Here is a 20,184-nt window from a genome sequence, read left to right on the forward strand (position 1 = left end):
ATCTTCTCAAGCTCTGTCAGGTTGGATGGGGAGCTTGAGGGGATTTGCAGAAAAGAATGGGAGAAAATATAGAAAAACCTGTTTTCGCTTTGTCATTATGGGGTATTGTGTGTAGATTGATTAGGACTTTTTTTATTAAATCCATTTTAGGACAAGGCTGTAACGTAACAAAATGTTGAAAAAGTCAAGGGGTTTGAATACTTTCCGAATTTATTCAAGCTTCCATACTATATACTCACAAAAAATGTATGCCATAAATGTTTCCTATATTAACCTAACCACAATTACTGTAGCACAAGACTGGCTGTCATTATTAAGTAAGCAGGGATGAGACATGACTACCAAATCCAGACAGATAGCTGAAAATTGTTAATGACATCTATTGTGCTTTATAAACATTTCATGTATGCTATTTGGGATAACTCATTAATAAAATACACATTTGATTATTATTACAATATTTTCTATGAGGACAACCCTCCATCAAGGGATGAAATGGAAAGAGAGGGAAAAGGAGAGAGAACCCCTTGTGGCTCCCTCATGATTTATACAGTAAAGAGCGATTATGACACCATTCTCTATTACATTTTAAGGCCTGAAGGTGGAATGAAATAGTTATTTCTATCCCTAAAGGTGTTATGATGGAAACAGATTCCTGCTTAGATCCTGGGATCCCGGTCAATGGAAAGCGGCATGGGAACAATTTCGCCATTGGCTCCAGGGTGACATTCAGCTGTGATCAAGGCTACACGCTGAGCGATGAGGAACCCATCGTGTGTGAGAGGAACCATCAGTGGAATCACGCACTGCCCAGCTGTGATGGTAGTGTACCCCATCTAGCCTTGTCCAACCCTTCCTTCCTCTCCTTTTTCCTGTTCGTGTCAGGTGCACTTATAGTACATGCGTGGCAGCACCCAGCTATCACCCCTTCTCCTCACACTCCCCATCACATTCACAGAGAGTGATGTGGGAGACACAACTCCCTGCTAACGAATCTCTCTCTTATCTGGGGGAAAGGGTAAGCCTCTTTGACTCCCCTCGGGGGCTGAGTTCATTAATTCTTGATGAGAGGAGAGGTGACTAGAATATACACACTAAGATAACTTTGGGTGTCAGACAACAGAGAGTCAGAGAGGCAGTAGACAGGGTGGAGGTTCTGCAGAAAGACATTATTCCAACTGTTTATCTCATTTGTTTCTCGCTACTTGGGATGAAAATAAACCTGTACAGCATATTTTTCTAGTAAGTCAAGCGTTTGACCGTCAGGTTTTGTACGCCCAATATCATCCTCCAGACAACTAGCTTATCAATTGTATTTTCTATTCTAGCCAAGTCTGACACCGAATGTGTTCTCTTCTGAACTTGACCTTCATGATCGACAGTGGTGGCATTTCCACATCCCATTCAGATATATGAAATGTTTTCTTCCGTTGTATCTGCCTATTTGTCCCTCTTACTTACTCTATCATTTCACAAGGCTGTAGGCATATGCAATAGACAGGTCCTGTTCTAGACAAAGCTGCTATCTGTTTTTTAAATGGGATTTATCACCCATTCATTTCAGGAAGAGATAGAATGTTTTATATTAGAAGGAGGATTATGGCACAATACTTTTTAGAAATGGTGAAAAATAATGTTTTATATTAGAAGGAGGATTATGGCACAATACTTTTTGGAAATGGTGAAAAATAATGAACAATCACAGAGCATAACATTGATCATCCATCATTGGTTTTTTTCTTGTAGTATAATTCTTAGAACCCTCATTCTTAGAAGTGCAGCAGAAATGAACTCTTCAAATCGCGTAGAAATGTTCCACTAGTCCTGCATCCTGAGCACCTGTCTCCTCCCGCCCACTACTGTGTTTATGGTGCAAGCAGGACTTAAGCTCTTAAGAGCAAAGACGATACTGTAGATATGGATTGTTTACGCCCACAATTTGTCTTATCCATGTCTTATCATAAACATACAGTGTTGCCTTTGTGGCCCGCTTTGTGATATCTATACCAGAAGTAATTTGTAATGATTTCCAAGGATCCCTCACTTTGGGGGAAGGTACACCTTGTTTTTCACAACAAAAATATCTCCCCTTCTTCTTTCAAACGGGACGACTCAGACCTCAGTAAATATGTAAATAAATAAATATGTAGACGCATGCTGGGATACCATGCAATTATGATATTTTTATTTGTCTCACCCTCAAAAGAACTATCCTCGCTGATTAACTTTCAGTGGTAGCCTTGGGCGTGTATGATAACACGCGCGACATGAGCCCCATTTAATCACCAGCATCTCCATAGCCTACGGAATCGGGTATAATTGCAAGTGCCAACTCCATACATTTGTTCATGGGAACCTGTGCTATCTTGGGAACGCCTGCTTCCTTTTTCAGCTATTTTCAAACCATTTAACAGATCCTCACACCAATTATAAACACTGAGTGACTTCAACCTCATAGGCTAGAGGTTCTGGACCTCTGTTTGTCTATTAACATATACATTCATGTTATAGATTATAGATTCCATGCTTCAAAAACATGGTAAGTACAACTAAAGTGTAACATTTACATAGAAACCAAAGTAGATTAACATATTCCTTTAACTTGTTCTTCCTTTTTTATTTATCTCGTAATTAAGGCAGTGATAAGTTGTTGTTTCGATGACTCTGCCTGACTTTCTCCACTGACAGTCTTTCCTGTCAGAATTCTGCCTCGGTTATTAAGTTCGCTTTTGATCTTCTCAGACAGACTCACTATCAGCGTACAGTATCCCACGTCTTCATCTTACTCAGCTTTAGTTGGGTAAACTCTGAGGCTTTTAATCTAGAAACATGTGTCTACGTCTGTGTTTCACACTGTCATTAGGTTTGTCTCTACAAATAACATGGAGGAGTGACTAAAAGTTTGTTTAGAACATTTACAAAGTGCAAAAGATTATCTTACACCCAGGGATATTGTTTGCAGGCTCTGACCTAAATTCTGGTTTCAAACCCACCTGGACTCTGTTTTTAATTTAGCAATTTCTTTGAGCAATTTTCTGCGCTCTTGGCATACTAATCAAAAATCTAATGATACCAGCTCATAATCGTTTGCATCTTTATTTATTTAAATGCTGTTATAATTTATTTTTCTAAAACCCCTGATTGTTATGCAAGAAATTGCATTAATTAATCATTGTTAATGTTCAGTTCTCAGTCTAAAAAACAATGCCTCTTACACTCATTCACAACGTGTTTCATTTTGTTTCCCTTAGCGTTGTGTGGTGGTTATATCTTTGGTAAAAAAGGAAATATTCTCTCCCCTGGATTTCCTGATTTCTACCCAAACTCATTGAACTGCACATGGACGATAGAGGTGTCTCATGGCAAAGGTAAGACTCATGAATAGCTCTCTACTGTAAGAACCAACCAATAATTTGTTGCAGCATTAAGTAAGTAAAAGCAGCTGTGACTAGGCCTACATCACCCCATTTGAATAATGTATTTCTATATTCTCATCAACATTAAGCCCCAGCCCTCCCTTAGGGCTGGTGTGACGTAGAGACAGGGTTTTTGATGTGTGACTTAGGGAGGCCTAATCTTATCTGAATCTCTCCAGGAGTGCAGCTGCTCTTCCACACGTTCCACCTGGAGGACTCCCATGATTACCTCCTCATCACAGAGGACGGCAGCTTCACGGAACCCGTGGCCAGGCTCACTGGCTCCGTCCTGCCCCCCTCCATCAAGGCCGGCCTGTTTGGAAACTTTAGCGCCCAGCTCCGCTTCGTCTCAGATTTCTCCATGTCCTATGAAGGTTTCAACATGTCCTTCTCAGGTGGGTTGTCATGCATTGTGTATAATGTATCATTTTAAGAGTCCGTTGCATGTGGATTAAAATATCTGATGTGACTGCAGTGATTAGAACATTGTTTGATTATAAATACAATTGTAAATGGTATTGTGTTAGGATAGAGGACCCAGTGTGGAGCAGTAACAGTTGAGACGTCAGTAGATCAAATGCGGTATTTATTTATCGTGCAGGGGATGGAGAAGACTGTATCTAGAGTTGTATCTACAAAAATGTACACATTTTAAACATGACCAAAATAATTAAAGGCCCAGTGCAATCAAAATTCTGTTTTTTTCCTATGTTTCATATGTGTACAACAGCTGATGAAACTAACACTGAAAAAGTGTGGGAAAAAAATATGATCAGTTATTTCTGACAGTTGCTGGTTGAAAATGCAATTTATACAGGACATTCTAATCCGCAGGATTTGCATGGGTGGAGTTTTGGCTTGCCTGGTGAATAGACCAATAACCAAAATATTTCCAAACCTCTGCCAATAACAGATAGTTTTCAGGTTACATATTCCTCCCATTAGGCTCCTCCGCTGTGGTGGATTGATCCACTCTGTAGTCAATGCATCCCTTTGGTGCCTTTCCCTCCCCACTCAGACCACTCTGAGACAGTCCTAGCAAATGTCTTACTTGAGAAATTGTTTAGTTTTATTTCGCAAAAATATTTGTGTATATTTTTTACAATTTTAGTGGAAAACAATCACAGTAACTTACGTAATTATTACCCATAAATGATCTGATATTGAGATAAAAACATTACATTGGGCCTTTAACTTGGTTGCAAAATAATAAACTTACTCGGCCAATAATATAATAACTTGACTCGAATACAAGTCAAAAACTGACAAACTGCCCTGAATGAGGATTAGGGAATCCTAAATAACCACTTGGCATAAACCATTTAAACCTCTAAATAGCACAATTTAAAGTTATTACAATTGCCCAATTAACATTCTTATGGTCAACACTTAACACGTTTATGAAAACAAATACACAATTAGCGTAAACATTTCCAATAAATGAAAACACCCCTGAGAAATGGGAGAAACCAAATAACAAGTGGTTTGCAGCCTGTGCCTATCTTCAACGGCCCGCTCAAATAGGAGCCAATTCACAGTGATGGTGAGTCGAGAACAGGACAGGTTGGCATTACCAAACAGATGAAATACAAACATTTCAAAGTAAATAATAATAACAACCAGATGCTTTGACAGACCAGAATTTGATTACAAAACACATGTACAGTGTTTGAAAGATGGCACCGAAGACCATGGCTGACGTTTTACATTCTCCCAACCAATTGTGCAATTGTTATTTTTTTGTGTAACTTATTTTTGTACATAATGTTGCTGCTACTGTCTCTTACGACCGAAAATAACTTCTGGACATCAGAAAAGCGATTAATTACCGCGGATTGGAATAAACTTTTTCCTTTATCGAGTCCGACGAGAAGGATATCCTGCTTTCACTGGAACAGGCCCAGATCCACACCTTTTGCGTGAATAAAAGACGACGGAAAAGGGGACGCAGATCGGGGATCCTTCTGAGAATCCGGAGGCGAGCGAGAAAACTCCCAATACCTTCCATTCTTCTTGCTAACGTGCAATCATTCTAAAATAAAATTGATGACCTAATATTAAGATTATCCTACCAACGGGACATTAAAAACTGCAACATCGTATGTTTCACCGAGACGTGGCTGAACGAAGAAACTGACAATATAGAGCTGGCAGGTTTTTCCATGCACCGGCAGAAAAGAGACGCTACCTCTGGTAAGACGAGGGGTGGGGGTGTGTCTTTGTCAATAACAGCTGGTGCGCGATGTCTAATATTAAATAAGTCTCGAGGTAGTTCTCATCTGTATAATTCGTAGCCGTCTATTTACCACCACAAAGCGAAGCTGGCACTAAGACCGCTCTCAACCAACTCTATAAGGCCATAAGTAAAGAAGAAAATGCTCACCAGATGCGGCGCTCCTAGTGGCCGGGGACTTTAATGCAGGCAAACTTAAATCAGTCTTACCAAATTTCACATGCGCAGCCAGGGAAAACAATCCAAGAGCACCTTTACTCCACACACAGAGATGCATACAAAGCTCTCCCCAGCCCTCCATTTGGCAAATCTATCATGACACAAGGCGAGACCCAGATGCAGACACAGGAGGCAGATGGTTGGAGTCTTACAATGTTTATTTATCCTAAAAGGAGTAGGCAAGAGAATGGTCATGGACAGGCAAAAGGTCAAAACCAGATCAGAGTCCAGGAGGTACAGAGTGGCAGACAGGCTCGTAGTCAAGGCAGGCAGAATGGTCAGGCAGGCGGGTACAGAGTCCAGAAACAGGCAAGGGTCAAAACCAGGAGGACTAGAAAAAGGAGAATAGCAAAAAGCAGGAGAACAGGAAAACCGCTGGTTGACTTGGGAAAGCATACAAGACGAACTGGCACAGAGAGTCAGGAAACACGGGGATAAATACACTGGGGAAAATCAGTGACACCTGGAGGGGGTGGAGACAATCCCCCCCCCCCCCCCCCCCAGGGACGCCACCTGGTGTCCTACCTGGGTGGAAATCAGCGATGAGTGCCAGGTCCAAGATGTCTTTAGCAGGAACCCAGCACCTCTCTTCCGGGCCATAACCCTCCCAGTCAACCAGGTACTGGAAACCCCTACTCCGTGGTCAAACCTTCAGGAGGCGTCTCACCATATACGCTGGCTGGCCATCGGTTACCCGGGGGAGTGGGGGGGGGGGGGGGGTGGAATAGGCCTGGAAACAGAAGACAAAGGACAGTGACACACAGGCTTAATTCTGGACACATGGAAAGTAGGGTGGATACGGAGGGTACAGACAAGATGGACAGCAGTGGCACTCAGGACTCTGGAGATGGGAAGAGTTGAGGCTGATACCCCATGGAGCACTTGAAAGGGGAGAGTCCCATGGCAGAACAGGGACAGGGTGTTATGGGCATACTCCACCCAGACCAGTTGACGGCTCCAGGTAGTAGGGTTGGTTGGGACCAGGCATCTCAAGGTGGTTTCCAGATCTTGGTTGGCTCGCTCCGACTGACCATTGGTTTGGGGATGGAATCCAGATTACAGGCTGGCCGACAACCCAATAAGGGTGCAGAATGCCTTCCAGAACAGACGTGAACTGAGGACCCCGATCGGAGACCATGTCTACCGGGAGTCCATGGATCCGGAAGACATGCTGCACAATAAGCTGGGCTGTCTCCTTGGCAGAAGGTAGTTTGGGGAGAAGAATAAAATGGGCGGCCTTGGAGAACCGATCAACTACCGTCAGAATGACAACGTTGCCATCAGACGGAGGGAGCCCAGTGACAAAGCCCAGAGATATATGAGACAAGGTATGATGAAGGACCGGAAGTGGCTGAAGGAGGACAGAAGGAGCTTGCCGTGGAGTCTTGTTCTCAGAACACACTGTGCATGCGGCGATGAAGGCAAAGACATCAGGAACCATTATGGGCCACCGGAAACATTATCGGAGGAAGGCTAGTGTACGACGGGACTCTAGATCACAGGTCAGCCTGGAGGAACGAGCCCATTCCAGGACCCGGTACCGGACTGGGTTAGTTACAAACAGCCAGTTAGCCGGGCCCCCTTCAGGTCCAGGCTGGGAGCGTTGCACCTCGAGAACCAGGTTCTCAATACCCCAATCTACAGTGGAAGCAAGGCATGAGGTAGGGAGAATGGTTTCGGAGGTCGAGGGTGTGATAGAGGAACTGTATAGGCGGGAGGGAGCGTCAGGCTTCACATTTTTTGACCCTGGTTGGTAAGAAATGGTGAAGTTGAATCTGGTAAACAAGAGGGCCCACCGGGCCTGCATGGAGTTGAGGCGCTTGGCTGTACGGAGATATTCCAAGTTTTTATGGTCGGTCCAGACCAACAATGGCTGTTCTGCTCCTTCCAGCCAGTGCCTCCACTCTTCCAACGCCATCTTAACCACCAGGAGTTCGATTGCCTAGATCATAGTTCCTCTCTGCAGGATTGAGACGATGGGACAGGAAGTCACAGGGATGAAGCTTTTGGTCCTGGGCTGATTGCTGGGACAGGATGGCCCCCACTCCAACATCCGAAGCATCAACTTCCACCACAAATTGACATGAGGGGTCTGGATGGATGAGGATGGGAGCTGTTGTGAACCAATGCTTCAAGTCCACAAAGGCTTTGTCGACAGCTGGAGACCATTTGAATGGTACCTTGGGAGAGGTGAGTGCCGAGAGGGGGGCCGCCAGGGTGCTGTAATCCCGAATGAAACGGTGGTAGAAGTTAGCAAAACCAAGAAACAGTTGCAACTGCACCCTGGACGTTGGTTGAGGCCAATCCACCACTGCTTTCACCTTTTCAGGATCCATCTGAATACTACCCTCAGCAATAACATATACCTGAAAGGTGATAGTAGAGTGGTGGAACTCACACTTCTCGGCTTTCACAAACAATTGGTTCTCCAGGAGGCGCTGAAGAACCTGTCTGACATGAAGTACATGTTCTTGGGCAGATCAGGAAAAAAACTGGATGTCGTCAACGTAAATGAACACAAAACGGTTTAGCATGTCCCGGAGCACATCGTTGACCAAAGCCTGGAAAAAAGCGGGGGCGTTGCTGAGTCCAAATGGCATGACCTGGTACTCATTATGTCCACTGGCTGTGTTGAAGGCTGTCTTCCACTCATCCCCCTCACGTAGCCAAACCAGGTGGTAGGCATTCCGAAGGTCCAACTTGGAAAACATGGTGGCTCCCTGGAGAGGTTCAAATGCCGAGGAGAGGTAGGGGATTTACCATTTTTTACCGTTAAATCACCGGTAGTCAATGCACGGATTTGTCCTTGTCCTTCTTTTCCACAAAGAAAAACCCTGCGACAGCAGGAGATGCAGACGGACGAATGGCCCCAGTGGCCAGAGACTCCTTTATGTACTCCGCCATAGAGGAAGGCGACTTGGGAAGGCTGTGCGGCTTGAAGGCAGTGGGAATGGCAAAATGGACTCCAACCCAGGACGGAGCTTGTGGTCCAGTCAATCCCCGGATTGTGCTTTTGTAGCCAGGAACATCCCAAAACAACAGGAACATGGGGAGATGCAATGAGGAGGAACTGTATAGTCTCACTGTGGTTACCAGAAACCCGTAATTGAATGGGCACAGTACTATGAGTGACTTCCCCTATAGAGCGGCCATCCAGTGCCCTAGCATCCATGGGAACAGAGAGAGGCTGAGTGGGAATACCAAGCTCTGAAGCAATAGTGGCATCCATAAAACTTTCATCAGCCCCAGAGTCAATGAGCACTCGGAGAGACTTAGATTGGTCTCCCCACAGCACAAAAAAGGGTGTTCAGGTGATGGGAATTAGAGAACACCCAGTCTGACTCACAGTAGTGCTGGTACCCACTAGACACAAGAGTTTACTAATAGGGCAGGTAGCTATAAAATGTCCTGCCCCTCCACAGTACAGACAATAGTTACTGTTCATGCTCTGTGAGCATTCCCCAACTGATAACCTAGCTCTTCCCAACTGCATAGGCTCAGGAGTTCTGCCTGCGGCTATAGAACCCTGACCTGTTCACCGGACGTGCTACCTGTCCCAGACCTGCTGTTTTCAACTCTCTAGAGACAGCAGGAGCAGTAGAGATACTCTCAATGATCGGCAATGAAAAGCCAACTGACATGTACTCTTGAGGTGCTGACTTGTTGCACCCTCGACAACTACTGTGATTATTATTATTTGAACATGCTGGTCATTTATCAACATTTGAACATCTTGACCATGTACTGTTATAATCTCCACCCGGCACAGCCAGAAGAGGACTGGCCACCCCTCATAGCCTGATTCCTCTCTAGGTTTCTTCCTAGGTTTTGGCCTTTCTAGGGAGTTTTTCCTAGCCACCGTGCTTCTACACCTGCATTGCTTGCTGTTTGGGGTTTTAGGCTGGGTTTCTGTACAGCACTTTGAGATATCAGCTGATGTAAGAAGGGCTACATAAATAAATTTGATTTGAGTATCCAACTCACCCATCGTAGATTCACGAGAGTGCTCGGGTGGCTTCGAATCCTCTCTGAAAAGCTTCCTTCTGAAAAACTTCCGGATTCCCTCAAAGGTGAATGAGCCATAGCGGGTGCACGAGTGTGCACGAGACCAGACCTCCTCTCACTCCTACGTTCCCTTAGGAGTCCATTGATTTTGATGGTTAGGGCGATAAGGGAGTCGAGGTCAACCGGCAATTCCCGAGCAGCTAGCTTATCCTTTACATCCTCAGGTAATCCGTGCAGAAAAGTATCGAAAAGAGACGTGCGAAAATCATCCGCGTAATCTGCCACACTACGGGAGTTCTGGCGTAAGTCGAGCAGTTTACTGGCCGCCTTTCTCCCAGATACCGGAGACTCAAATACCTTTCTCACTGTTGCCATAAATTCCTCCAGATGACCTCCAGATCGTTGCTCCCAAACTGCCGTAGCCCAGGAGAGCGCCCTTCCCGACATAAGCATAATGATATACAGTATGCTATCTTCGATTGGTCTGAAGGAAACGAATATGGCTCAAAAATAAGCGAGCACTGAGAAAGAAAACCCTGGCATGCACCAGGATTCCCCGAATATCACTCTGGAGGTGGTAAGCGCGGTTCTCGGGGAGCCGGAATAGGCTATACAAACTCACCACAGAGAGGGAAAAAATTACTGGGTGATTGGGGTTTTTCAGAGCTAACTCCCTGATTTGCTCCATAATAGCCTTTAACTTCTATGGGCTAGGTGGGACGCTAGCGTCCCACCCGCGGTACACACTATCAACAGCCAGTGAAATAGCATGGCGCAAAATACAAAACACAAAACAGCAAAAATCTCATAATTTCATTTTCTCAAACAATCAACTATTTTACACCATTTTAAAGATAAACTTCCCGTTAATCTAACCACATTGTCCAATTTCAAAAAGGCTTTATGGCGAAAGCATAAATTAGATTATGATAGGACATAAACTTCACAAGAAAAACCACAGCCATTTTCCAAGCAAGGACATGCATCACAAAAAACTAAAATACAGCTAAAATATTCACTAACCTTTGATCTTCATCAGATGGCACTCATAGGACTTCATGTTACACAATACATGTATGTTTTGCTCGATAAAGTTCATATTTATATCCAAAAACCCCATTTTACATTGGCGCATGATCAGAAAATGTATTCCCACCAACACTCCGGTGAATGAGCACATCTGTCACGTCCTGGCCAGTATAAGGGTTAATTGTCATTGTAGTTTGGTCAGGACGTGGCAGAGGGTATTCGTTTTATGTGGTTCGGGGTGGTGTGTTTGTTGAAGGGGCATTTGATTTAAGTATTCCGGGGTTTTTGGGCACTGTTTGATTTTCATGTATTCTATGTTTAGTCTAGTGTGTCTGTTTCTATGTTTGGTTAATTGGGGTTGGGACTCTCAGTTGAAGGCAGGTGTTGTCTATTTGCCTTTGATTGAGAGTCCCATATATTAGGGTGTGTTTGTCATTTGTGGGAGATTGTTCTGTGTTTAGCCTTGTGCCTTGCCAGACTGTTTTGTTGATCGTTAGTTCTTTTGTTATTTTGGTGTTCATTTTGAATTCATTAAACGTCAAGATGAGCATACACATACCTGCTGCATTTTGGTCCTCCTTTACCAACGACAACCGTGACAACATCAATTTACAAAAATACTCATCATAAACATTGATAAAATGTACAACAGTTATTGAAAGAATTATAGATATACTTCTCCTTAATGCAACCGCTGTGTCAGATTTTAAAATAGCTTTATGGAGAAAGCACATTTTTAAATATTCTGAGTACATAGCTAAGCCATCAAAGCAAGCTATACAGATACCCGCCAAGTTCTGGGGTCAACTAAACTCAGAATTAGTATTATAAATATTCTCTTACCTTTGCTGATCTTCGTCAGAATGCACTCCCAGGACTCCTACTTCCACAAGAAATGTTATTTTTGTTCGATAAACTCCATATTTATGTCCAAATACCTGCGTTTTGTTTGTGCGTTCAGATCACTATCCAAAGGCATAACGCGCGAGCGTAAATCCAGACACGAAAAGTCAAATAGTTCCATTACCGTTCGTAGAAAGATGTCAAACGTTGTTTACAATCAATCCTTAGTGTCACAAACCTCTTCGTCAGAAGATATGTTGAAATCGCTGTCGGAAAAAGTGGACCAATATGCAGCGGATTGCGTGCTCATCATCATTTATTTTCAATGTGAACACGAGGAAAAAACAATAAACAACACTCACGACAGGAACAGTGTAGCAGGCTAAACAAAACCAGTGCTAACATACAACTACCCACAAGTGACAAACAAAACACACACCTACTTATAGGACTCCCAATCAGAAGCAACTAGAAACACCTGCCTCCAATTGAGAGTCCAGCAACCAAATCTGTACATAGAAAACTTAACCTAGGACCTACTCATATTAAAACATACACCACAAAACCCCGGAACACATACATAACACACCCCTCTAAGCTATACACACAAAAAAAACACCATACAAAACAAACATACCTCTGCCACGCCCTGACCAAATAATACAAATAATTCTCTATACTGGTCAGGACGTGACACTTAGGGTCTTTTTAACATAAAACGTCGATAATATTCCAACCGGACAATAGCGTATTTATTACAGAGGAAAAAGAAGGAGCGGCGCGCCAAACGTGCCCGCGCAGTAAACAACTCACTGGTCCCAGGCAGTCCACTCATTGACTGAGCTCCTATTTTCTGCCCAGTAACAGGAGAAGGATGAAACACGTTTCTAAAGGCTGTTGACAGCCAATGGAAGCCTTAGGAAAGTGCAACGTGACCCCAAAGACACTGTAGTTTCGATAGGGATTCAAAAGAAGAACTACAATTCTCAGATTTCCCACTTCCTGGTTGGATTTTTCTCAGGTTTTTGCCTGCCATATGAGTTCTGTTATACTCACAGACATAATTCAAACAGTTTTAGAAACTTCAGTGTTTTCTATCCATATCTACTAATAATATGCAAATATTTGACTCTGGGCCCGAGTATTAGGCAGTTTACTTTGGGCACGCTTTTCATCCGAAAATGAAAATACTGCCCCCTATACCTTAAAAAGTTAACCCATGGTCGTGGCGTTCCGTCAAGAAACTGAGCCCTTCCAAAAGGCCCTGTAACAACTCCTCATGTCTCCCAATGGTCGCTCCCCGCAGGAAGACAGCTTGGCAGAGCTGGTCCAAGTTTGCTGGTTCTGTCATGGCCAGTTCGTACTATCATGACACAAGCGAGACCCAGATGCAGACACAGGAGGCAGATGGTTGGAGTCTTACAATGTTTATTAATCCAAAAGGAGTAGGCAAGAGAATGGTCGTGGACAGGCAAAAGGTCAAAACCAGATCAGTCCAGGAGGTACAGTGGCAGACAGGCTCGTGGTCAGGTCAGGCAGGTGGGTACATAGTCCAGAAACAGGCAAGGGTCAAAACCAGGAGGACTAGAAAAGGAGAATAGCAAAAAGCAGGAGAATGGGAAAAATGCTGGTTGACTTGGAAAAACATACAAGACGAACTGGCACAGAGAGACAGGAAACACAGGGATAAATACACTGGGGAAAATCAGCGACACCTGGAGGGGGTGGAGACAATCACAAGGACAGGTGAAACAGATCAGGGAGTGACAAAATCTGACCATAATTCTATTTTCCTGATTCCTGCTTACAAGCAAAAACTAAAGCAGGAAGTACCAGTGACTCGCTCAATACGAAAGTGGTCAGATGACACGGATGCTACACAGACTGGAATATGTTCCAGGATTCATCCAATGGCATTGAGGAATACACCACCTCAGTCATCGGCTTCATCAATAAATGCATCGATGACATCGTCCCCACAGTGACTGTTCATACATGTCCCAACCAGAAGCCATGGATTACAGGCAACATCCGCATCGAGCTAAAGGCTAAAGCTGCCGCTTTCAAGGAGTGGGAGACTAATCCGGACGCTTATAAGAATTCCCACTATGCCCTCAGATGAACCATCAAACAAGCAAAGCATCAATACAGGCTCTGATGCTCGTCGGATGTGGCAGTGCTTGAAAACTATTCCAGACTACAAAGGGAAACCCCAACGCGAGGTGCCGAGTAACGCAAGCCTACCAGACGAGCTAAATGCCTTTTATGCTCGCTTCGAGGCAAGCAACACTGAAGCATGCACGAGAGCACCAGGTGTTCTGGATGACTGTGTGATAACACTCTCAGTAGCCGATGTGAACAAAACCTTCAAACAGGTCAACATTCACAAAGCCGCTCGGCCAGACGGATTACCAGGACGTGTACTCAAAGCATGCGCGGACCAACTGTCTTCACTGACATTTTCAACCTCTCCCTGACCGAGTCTGTAATACCTACATGTTTCAAGCAGACCACCATAGTCCCTGTGCCCAAGGCAGCGAAGGTAACCTGCCTAAATGATTACCGCCCCGTGGCACTCACGTCGGTAGCCATGAAGTGCTTTGAAAGGCTGGTCATGGCTCACACCAACAGCATCTTCCCGGACACCCTAGACCCACTCCAATTCGCGTACCGCCCCAAAAGATCCACAGATGACGCAATCTCAATCACACTCCACACTGCCCTTTCACACCTGGACAAAAGGAACACCTATGTGAGAATGCTTTTCATTGATTACAGCTCAGCGTTCAACACCATAGTGCCTATGAAGCTCATTACTAAGCTAAGGACTCTGGGACTAAACACCTCCCTCTGCAACTGGATCCTGGACTTCCTGATGGGCTGCCCCCAGGTGGTAAGAGTAGACAACATGTCTGCCACGCTGATCCTTAACACTGGGGCCCCTCAGGTGTGTGTACTTACTTCCCTCCTGTATTCCCTGTTCACCCACGACTGCGTGGCCAAACACAACTCCAACACCATCAAGTTTGCTGATGACACAACAGTGGTAGGCCTGATCACCGACAACGATGAGACGGCATATAGGGAGGAGGTCAGAACTGGCAGTGTGGTTCCAGGACAACAACCTCTCCCTCAATGTGAGCTAGACAAAGGAGCTGATCATGGACTACAGGAAAAGGCGGGCCGAACAGGCCCCCATTAACATGGACGGGGCTGTAGTGGAGCGGGTCGAGAGTTTCAAGTTCCTTGGTGTCCACATCACGAACAAACTATCATGGTCCAAACATACCAAGACAGTCGTGAAGAGGGCACGACAAAACCTTTTTCCCCTCAGGAGACTGAAAAGATTTGGCATGGGTCCCCAGATCCTCAAAAGGTTCTACAGCTGCATCGAGAGCATCCTGACCAGTTGCATCACCGCCTGGTATGGCAACTGCTCGGCATCTGACCGTAAGGCGCTACAGAGGGTAGTGCGAACAGTCCAGTACATCAATGGGGCCAAGCTTCCTGCCTTCCAGGACCTATATTTTAGGCAGTGTCAGAGGAAAGCCCAAAAAATTGTCAGAGACTCCAGTCACCCAAGTTATAGACTGTTCTATGCTACCGCATGGCAAGCGGTACCGGAGCGCCAAGTCTAGGACCAAAAGGCTCCTCAACAGCTTCTACCCCCAAGCCATTAGGCTGCTGAACAATTCATAAAATCACCACCGGACAATTTACGTTGACCACCACCCCCCTTGTACACTGCTACTACTCACTGTTTGTTTGTTACCTATGCATAGTCACTTCACCCCCACCTACATGTACAGATTACCTCAACTAGCCTGTACCCCTGCCCACTGACTCGGTACCAGTGCCCCCTGTATATAGCCTTATTTTGTTATTCTTTTTGTGTTACTTTTTATTATTACTTTTTATTTTAGCCTACTTGGTAAATATTTTCTTCTTCTTGAACTGCACAGTTGGTTAATGGCTTGTAAGTAAGCATTTCACAGTAAAGTCTACACTTGTTGTATTCGGCGCATGTGGCAAATAAAGTTTGATTTCAAGGGACTTTTCTTTTTGTGCAGCAATCTGTCGTTTTTATAAAAACTTAATTCTTTGTGACCTCTGTCAAATTGCACAACGTAATCCAGTTTTCCAATGGAGTATGAAGTTAGCGACATTAAACATGCACTACCACGCGATACTTTTATAAATATCAATTGTTTAACGCTTACTGTGTACCTGTGCGTGTGTAGGCACCTATCACTATTGTTTGATTAGCTGAGATGGAGTTTGCAAACAAAATGGGCACTGGATTGACGCAAATAATCATATCATTCTGATAGGTAGGCGCAGGCTACTTTGTAGCTAGTTAACATTTAATAAAGAGGGTTTTTGAGAAAGCCTTTCCATCTGCCAGTGAACGGTTAGGCCCATCATTAGCATCGCTATATTTTTCCTGTTCCTTAATTGTTTGAAACCTGGACGTTTTACTTCATATTATGAGGCATGTCTCTTTTACCTTGCTTCAAAGTAGCCTATAGTCAAAAACCCACCATTGAAACGCGGAGGCAATTATTTTTTATAAAGGCATACTCATTATGCATTCTCCTGTTCTATTGGCTTTCTTTCAACTGTATTTCATTGTATAGCAGCTAAAGGTATTATCCTAATCAGATTAACAACCCATGATAGTTGTTGCATCTTTAAATCCCCCCCTATTTCAAAGGGATATTTCCATCTATGTCCATGAAACCGCTTGCATGTGCTGTGCACATTTTAGAATGGTGGTTTCCACAATTGCATTTTTGAACATTCATGCGTAGGCCTACTGCCGTGAGTGTATATTGCTGCGCCTAAAATGTGAAGAAATAATGAAAAATAAGTGGGTATACACCACTGCCTGCATGGTTCTGGTACCAGTTCCAACCGAATGTGAAATCTGAAACCAATTGAAGCTGGGATTTCCCTCCTACCATTTTATTCGCTCTTCAGACTGTCCAACTCCTGGCTCTCTTCCTACTTCACAGCCACTGACAAATCACATTCCTACAATCAAATCAAATTGTATTTGTCACGTTTGTCACAATACAGCAGGTATTACCGTGAAATGCTTACTTACAAGCCCTTAACCAACAATGCAGTTCAAGAAATAGAGTTAATAAAATATTTACTAAATAAACTAAAGTTAAAACCTCTTGGGGATCGAGGGTAACCTAATCCCACTGACGGGATTGCTAGCAAGGCGGGAAATTCAAAACATCAAAAATCGAATAATTTCAATTTCTCAAACAATCAACTATTTTACACCATTTAAAAGATAAACATCTCCCTAATCGAACAACATTGTTCGATTTTCAAAGAGGCTTTACGGCGATAGCATAAAGTTAGATTATGTTAGGAGAGTACATAGCCACAAAAAGTACACACATCCATTTTCAATTCAAGGACAGGCGTCACCAAAAGCAGAAAACCAGCTAAAATTATGCACTAACCTTTGACAATCTTCATCAGATGACACTCCTAGGACATTATGTTAGACAATACATGCATTTTTGTTCTATCAAGTTCATATTTATATCCAAAAACAGCATTTTACATCGACGCGTGTCGTTGAGAAAATGTGTCTCCCCCAAAACTGCCAGTGAATTTACAAAAAATACTCATTATAAAACGTGGTTAAAGTATTAAACTGTTATTCAAAGAATAACGGTTGCATTCTGAATGTAACCGCATTGACAGATTTCAAAATAACTTTACTGGGAAAGCATACTTTGCAATAATCTGAGTACTCTGGTCAGAAAAATACACTAGGCTATACAGCTAGCCGCTATGTTGGAATCATCTAATACCATAAATAACATTAGCAATATTCCCTTACCTTTAATAATCCTCATCAGAAGGCACTTCCAGGAATCTCAGGTCCACAACAAATGTTGTTTTTTTTCTCGATGAAGTTAATAATTTATGTCCAAATAACTCCATGCTGTTCCGTGTTGTTAGCGCGTTCGGTAGGCTACTCAAAATGGGAGGGAAAAGTCACGATGAAAAGTTAAAAAAAAAATCTATTTACGTTCGTTCAAACATGTCAAACGTTGTTTAGCATCAATCTTTTGGTCCATTTTTAACGTGAAACATCAGTAATATTTCAACCCGACCTCTCCTGTGTCTTGAAACACGTTTTGAAAAATGTCTCGCCTCACATGAACGTGCATGTGCGCGCAATAATGAAGTGAAGACCTCACAGGGACGTCAACTTCCCTTCATTCTCATTCGGTCTCTGTTCATCATAGACGCTTCAAACAACTTTATAAAGATCGTTGACATCTAGTGGAAGCCATAGGAAGTGCAAAGTGAATCCTTTGTCACTGTGTGTTTTATTGCCAATGACTTGCAAATAGTATTTCCTGCTTGTATTTCTTCTCAGGTTTTTGCCTGCCATATGAGTTCTGTTATACTTAGAGACACCATTCAAACAGTTTTAGAAACTTCAGAGTGTTTTCTATCCAAATCTACTAATAATATGCATATTCTATTTTCTGGGCCGGAGTAGTAACCTGTTTAAATTGGGTACGTTTTTAATCCGGCCGTGAAAATACTGCCCCCTAGCCCCTAGAGGTTAAATAATCAAATCAATCAAAAAGTAACACAAGAAATGTACATAACAATAACGAGGCTACGTACTGTACATCCTTACATTGTAGCACAGCAGGAGAGAGTGGTTTCATCACTATAGCACAATCAGATACTGATTTATATCCATGAATAGATTTTAAACAAATAACTTTCTGTTAGTCATAGATGGACAAGATTAATATGAGATGAAAGGCGAGTTCCTGATGAGTTCAGGAAGCCAAGCTAGAGCTCTGTGTGATGTTCACAACGGTGGGAGTATATGTTTTGATCAAGAGAGAACTTTAGGAATTATGCACATTTTCTCTAACACTAAACATACAAATATAAACTTTACAGTTATAAGGAAGGTTAAATATATATATATATTTTTTTAATGTTATTGTACTATATTTAGAAAGCATATGTAATTTCAAGCCTTATTCATACAGTTTTGTTGAATACCAAATATACTGCTAAAAAAATAAAGGGAACACTAAAATAACACATCCTAGATCTGAATGAATGAAATAATCTTATTAAATACTTTTTTCTTTACATAGTTGAATGTGCTGACAACAAAATCACACAAAAATAATCAATGGAAAACCAATTTATCAACCCATGGAGGTCTGGATTTGGAGTCACACTCAAAATTAAAGTGGAAAAACACACTACAGGCTGATCCAACTTTGATGTAATGTCCTTAAAACAAGTAAAAATTAGGCTCAGTAGTGTGTGTTGCCTCCACGTGCCTGTATGACCTCCCTACAACGTCTGGGCATGCTCCTGATGAGGTGGCGGATGGTCTCCTGAGAGATCTCCTCCCAGACCTGGACTAAAGCATCCGCCAACTCCTGGACAGTCTGTGGTGCAACGTGGCGTTGGTGGATGGAGCGAGACATGATGTCCCAGATGTGCTCAATTGGATTCAGGTCTGGGGAACGGGCGGGCCAGTCCATAGCATCAATGCCTTCCTCTTGCAGGAACTGCTGACACACTCCAGCCACATGAGGTCTAGCATTGTCTTGCATTAGGAGGAACCCAGGGCCAACCGCACCAGCATATGGTCTCACAAGGGGTCTGAGGATCTCATCTCGGTACCTAATGGCAGTCAGGCTACCTCTGGCAAGCACATGGAGGGCTGTGCGGCCCCCCAAAGAAATGCCACTCCACACCATGACTGACCCACCACCAAACCGGTCATGCTGGAGGATGTTGCAGGCAGCAGAACGTTCTCCACGGCGTCACCAGACTCTGTCACGTCTGTCACATGTGCTCAGAGTGAACCTGCTTCATCTGTGAAGAGCACAGGGCGCCAGTGGTGAATTTGCCAATCTTGGTGTTCTCTGGCAAATGCCAAACGTCCTGCACGGTGTTGGGCTGTAAGCACAACCCCCACCTGTGGACGTCGGGCCCTCATACCACCCTCATGGAGTCTGTTTCTGACCGTTTGAGCAGACACATGCACATTTGTGGCCTGCCTGAGGTCATTTTGCAGGGCTCTGGCAGTGCTTCTCCTGCTCCTCCTTGCACAAAGGCGGAGGTAGCGGTCCTGCTGCTGGGTTGTTGCCCTCCTACGGCCTCCTCCACGTCTCCTGATGTACTGGCCTGTCTCCTGGTAGCGCCTCCATGCTCTGGACACTACGCTGACAGACACAGCAACCTTCTTGCCACAGCTCGCATTGATGTGCCATCCTGAATGAGCTGCACTACCTGAGCCACTTGTGTGGGTTGTAGACTCCGTCTCATGCTACCACTAGAGTGAAAGCACCGCCAGTATTCAAAATTGACCAAAACATCAGCCAGGAAGCATAAGAACTGAGAAGTGGTCTGTGGTCA

The 20,184-nt window shown here is 43.8% G+C and overlaps 1 protein-coding gene across 1 annotated transcript in view; it reads left to right on the forward strand.

Annotated features, from left to right (window-relative positions):
* The window catches only part of LOC106612532 (CUB and sushi domain-containing protein 1), a 200,871-nt gene that overhangs the window by 15,969 nt on the left and 164,718 nt on the right, over positions 1–20,184 (forward strand). The window contains exons 8-10 of the mRNA XM_014213739.3: positions 634–822; positions 3,252–3,368; positions 3,596–3,811. Coding sequence (XP_014069214.3) covers positions 634–822; positions 3,252–3,368; positions 3,596–3,811 — 522 coding nt within the window. The remainder of the gene's footprint in view (positions 1–633; positions 823–3,251; positions 3,369–3,595; positions 3,812–20,184) is intronic.

The sequence above is a fragment of the Salmo salar genome, chromosome 01 (genome assembly GCF_965601325.2).
Source record: "Salmo salar chromosome 01, fSalSal1, whole genome shotgun sequence".
NCBI lineage: Eukaryota > Metazoa > Chordata > Actinopteri > Salmoniformes > Salmonidae > Salmo > Salmo salar.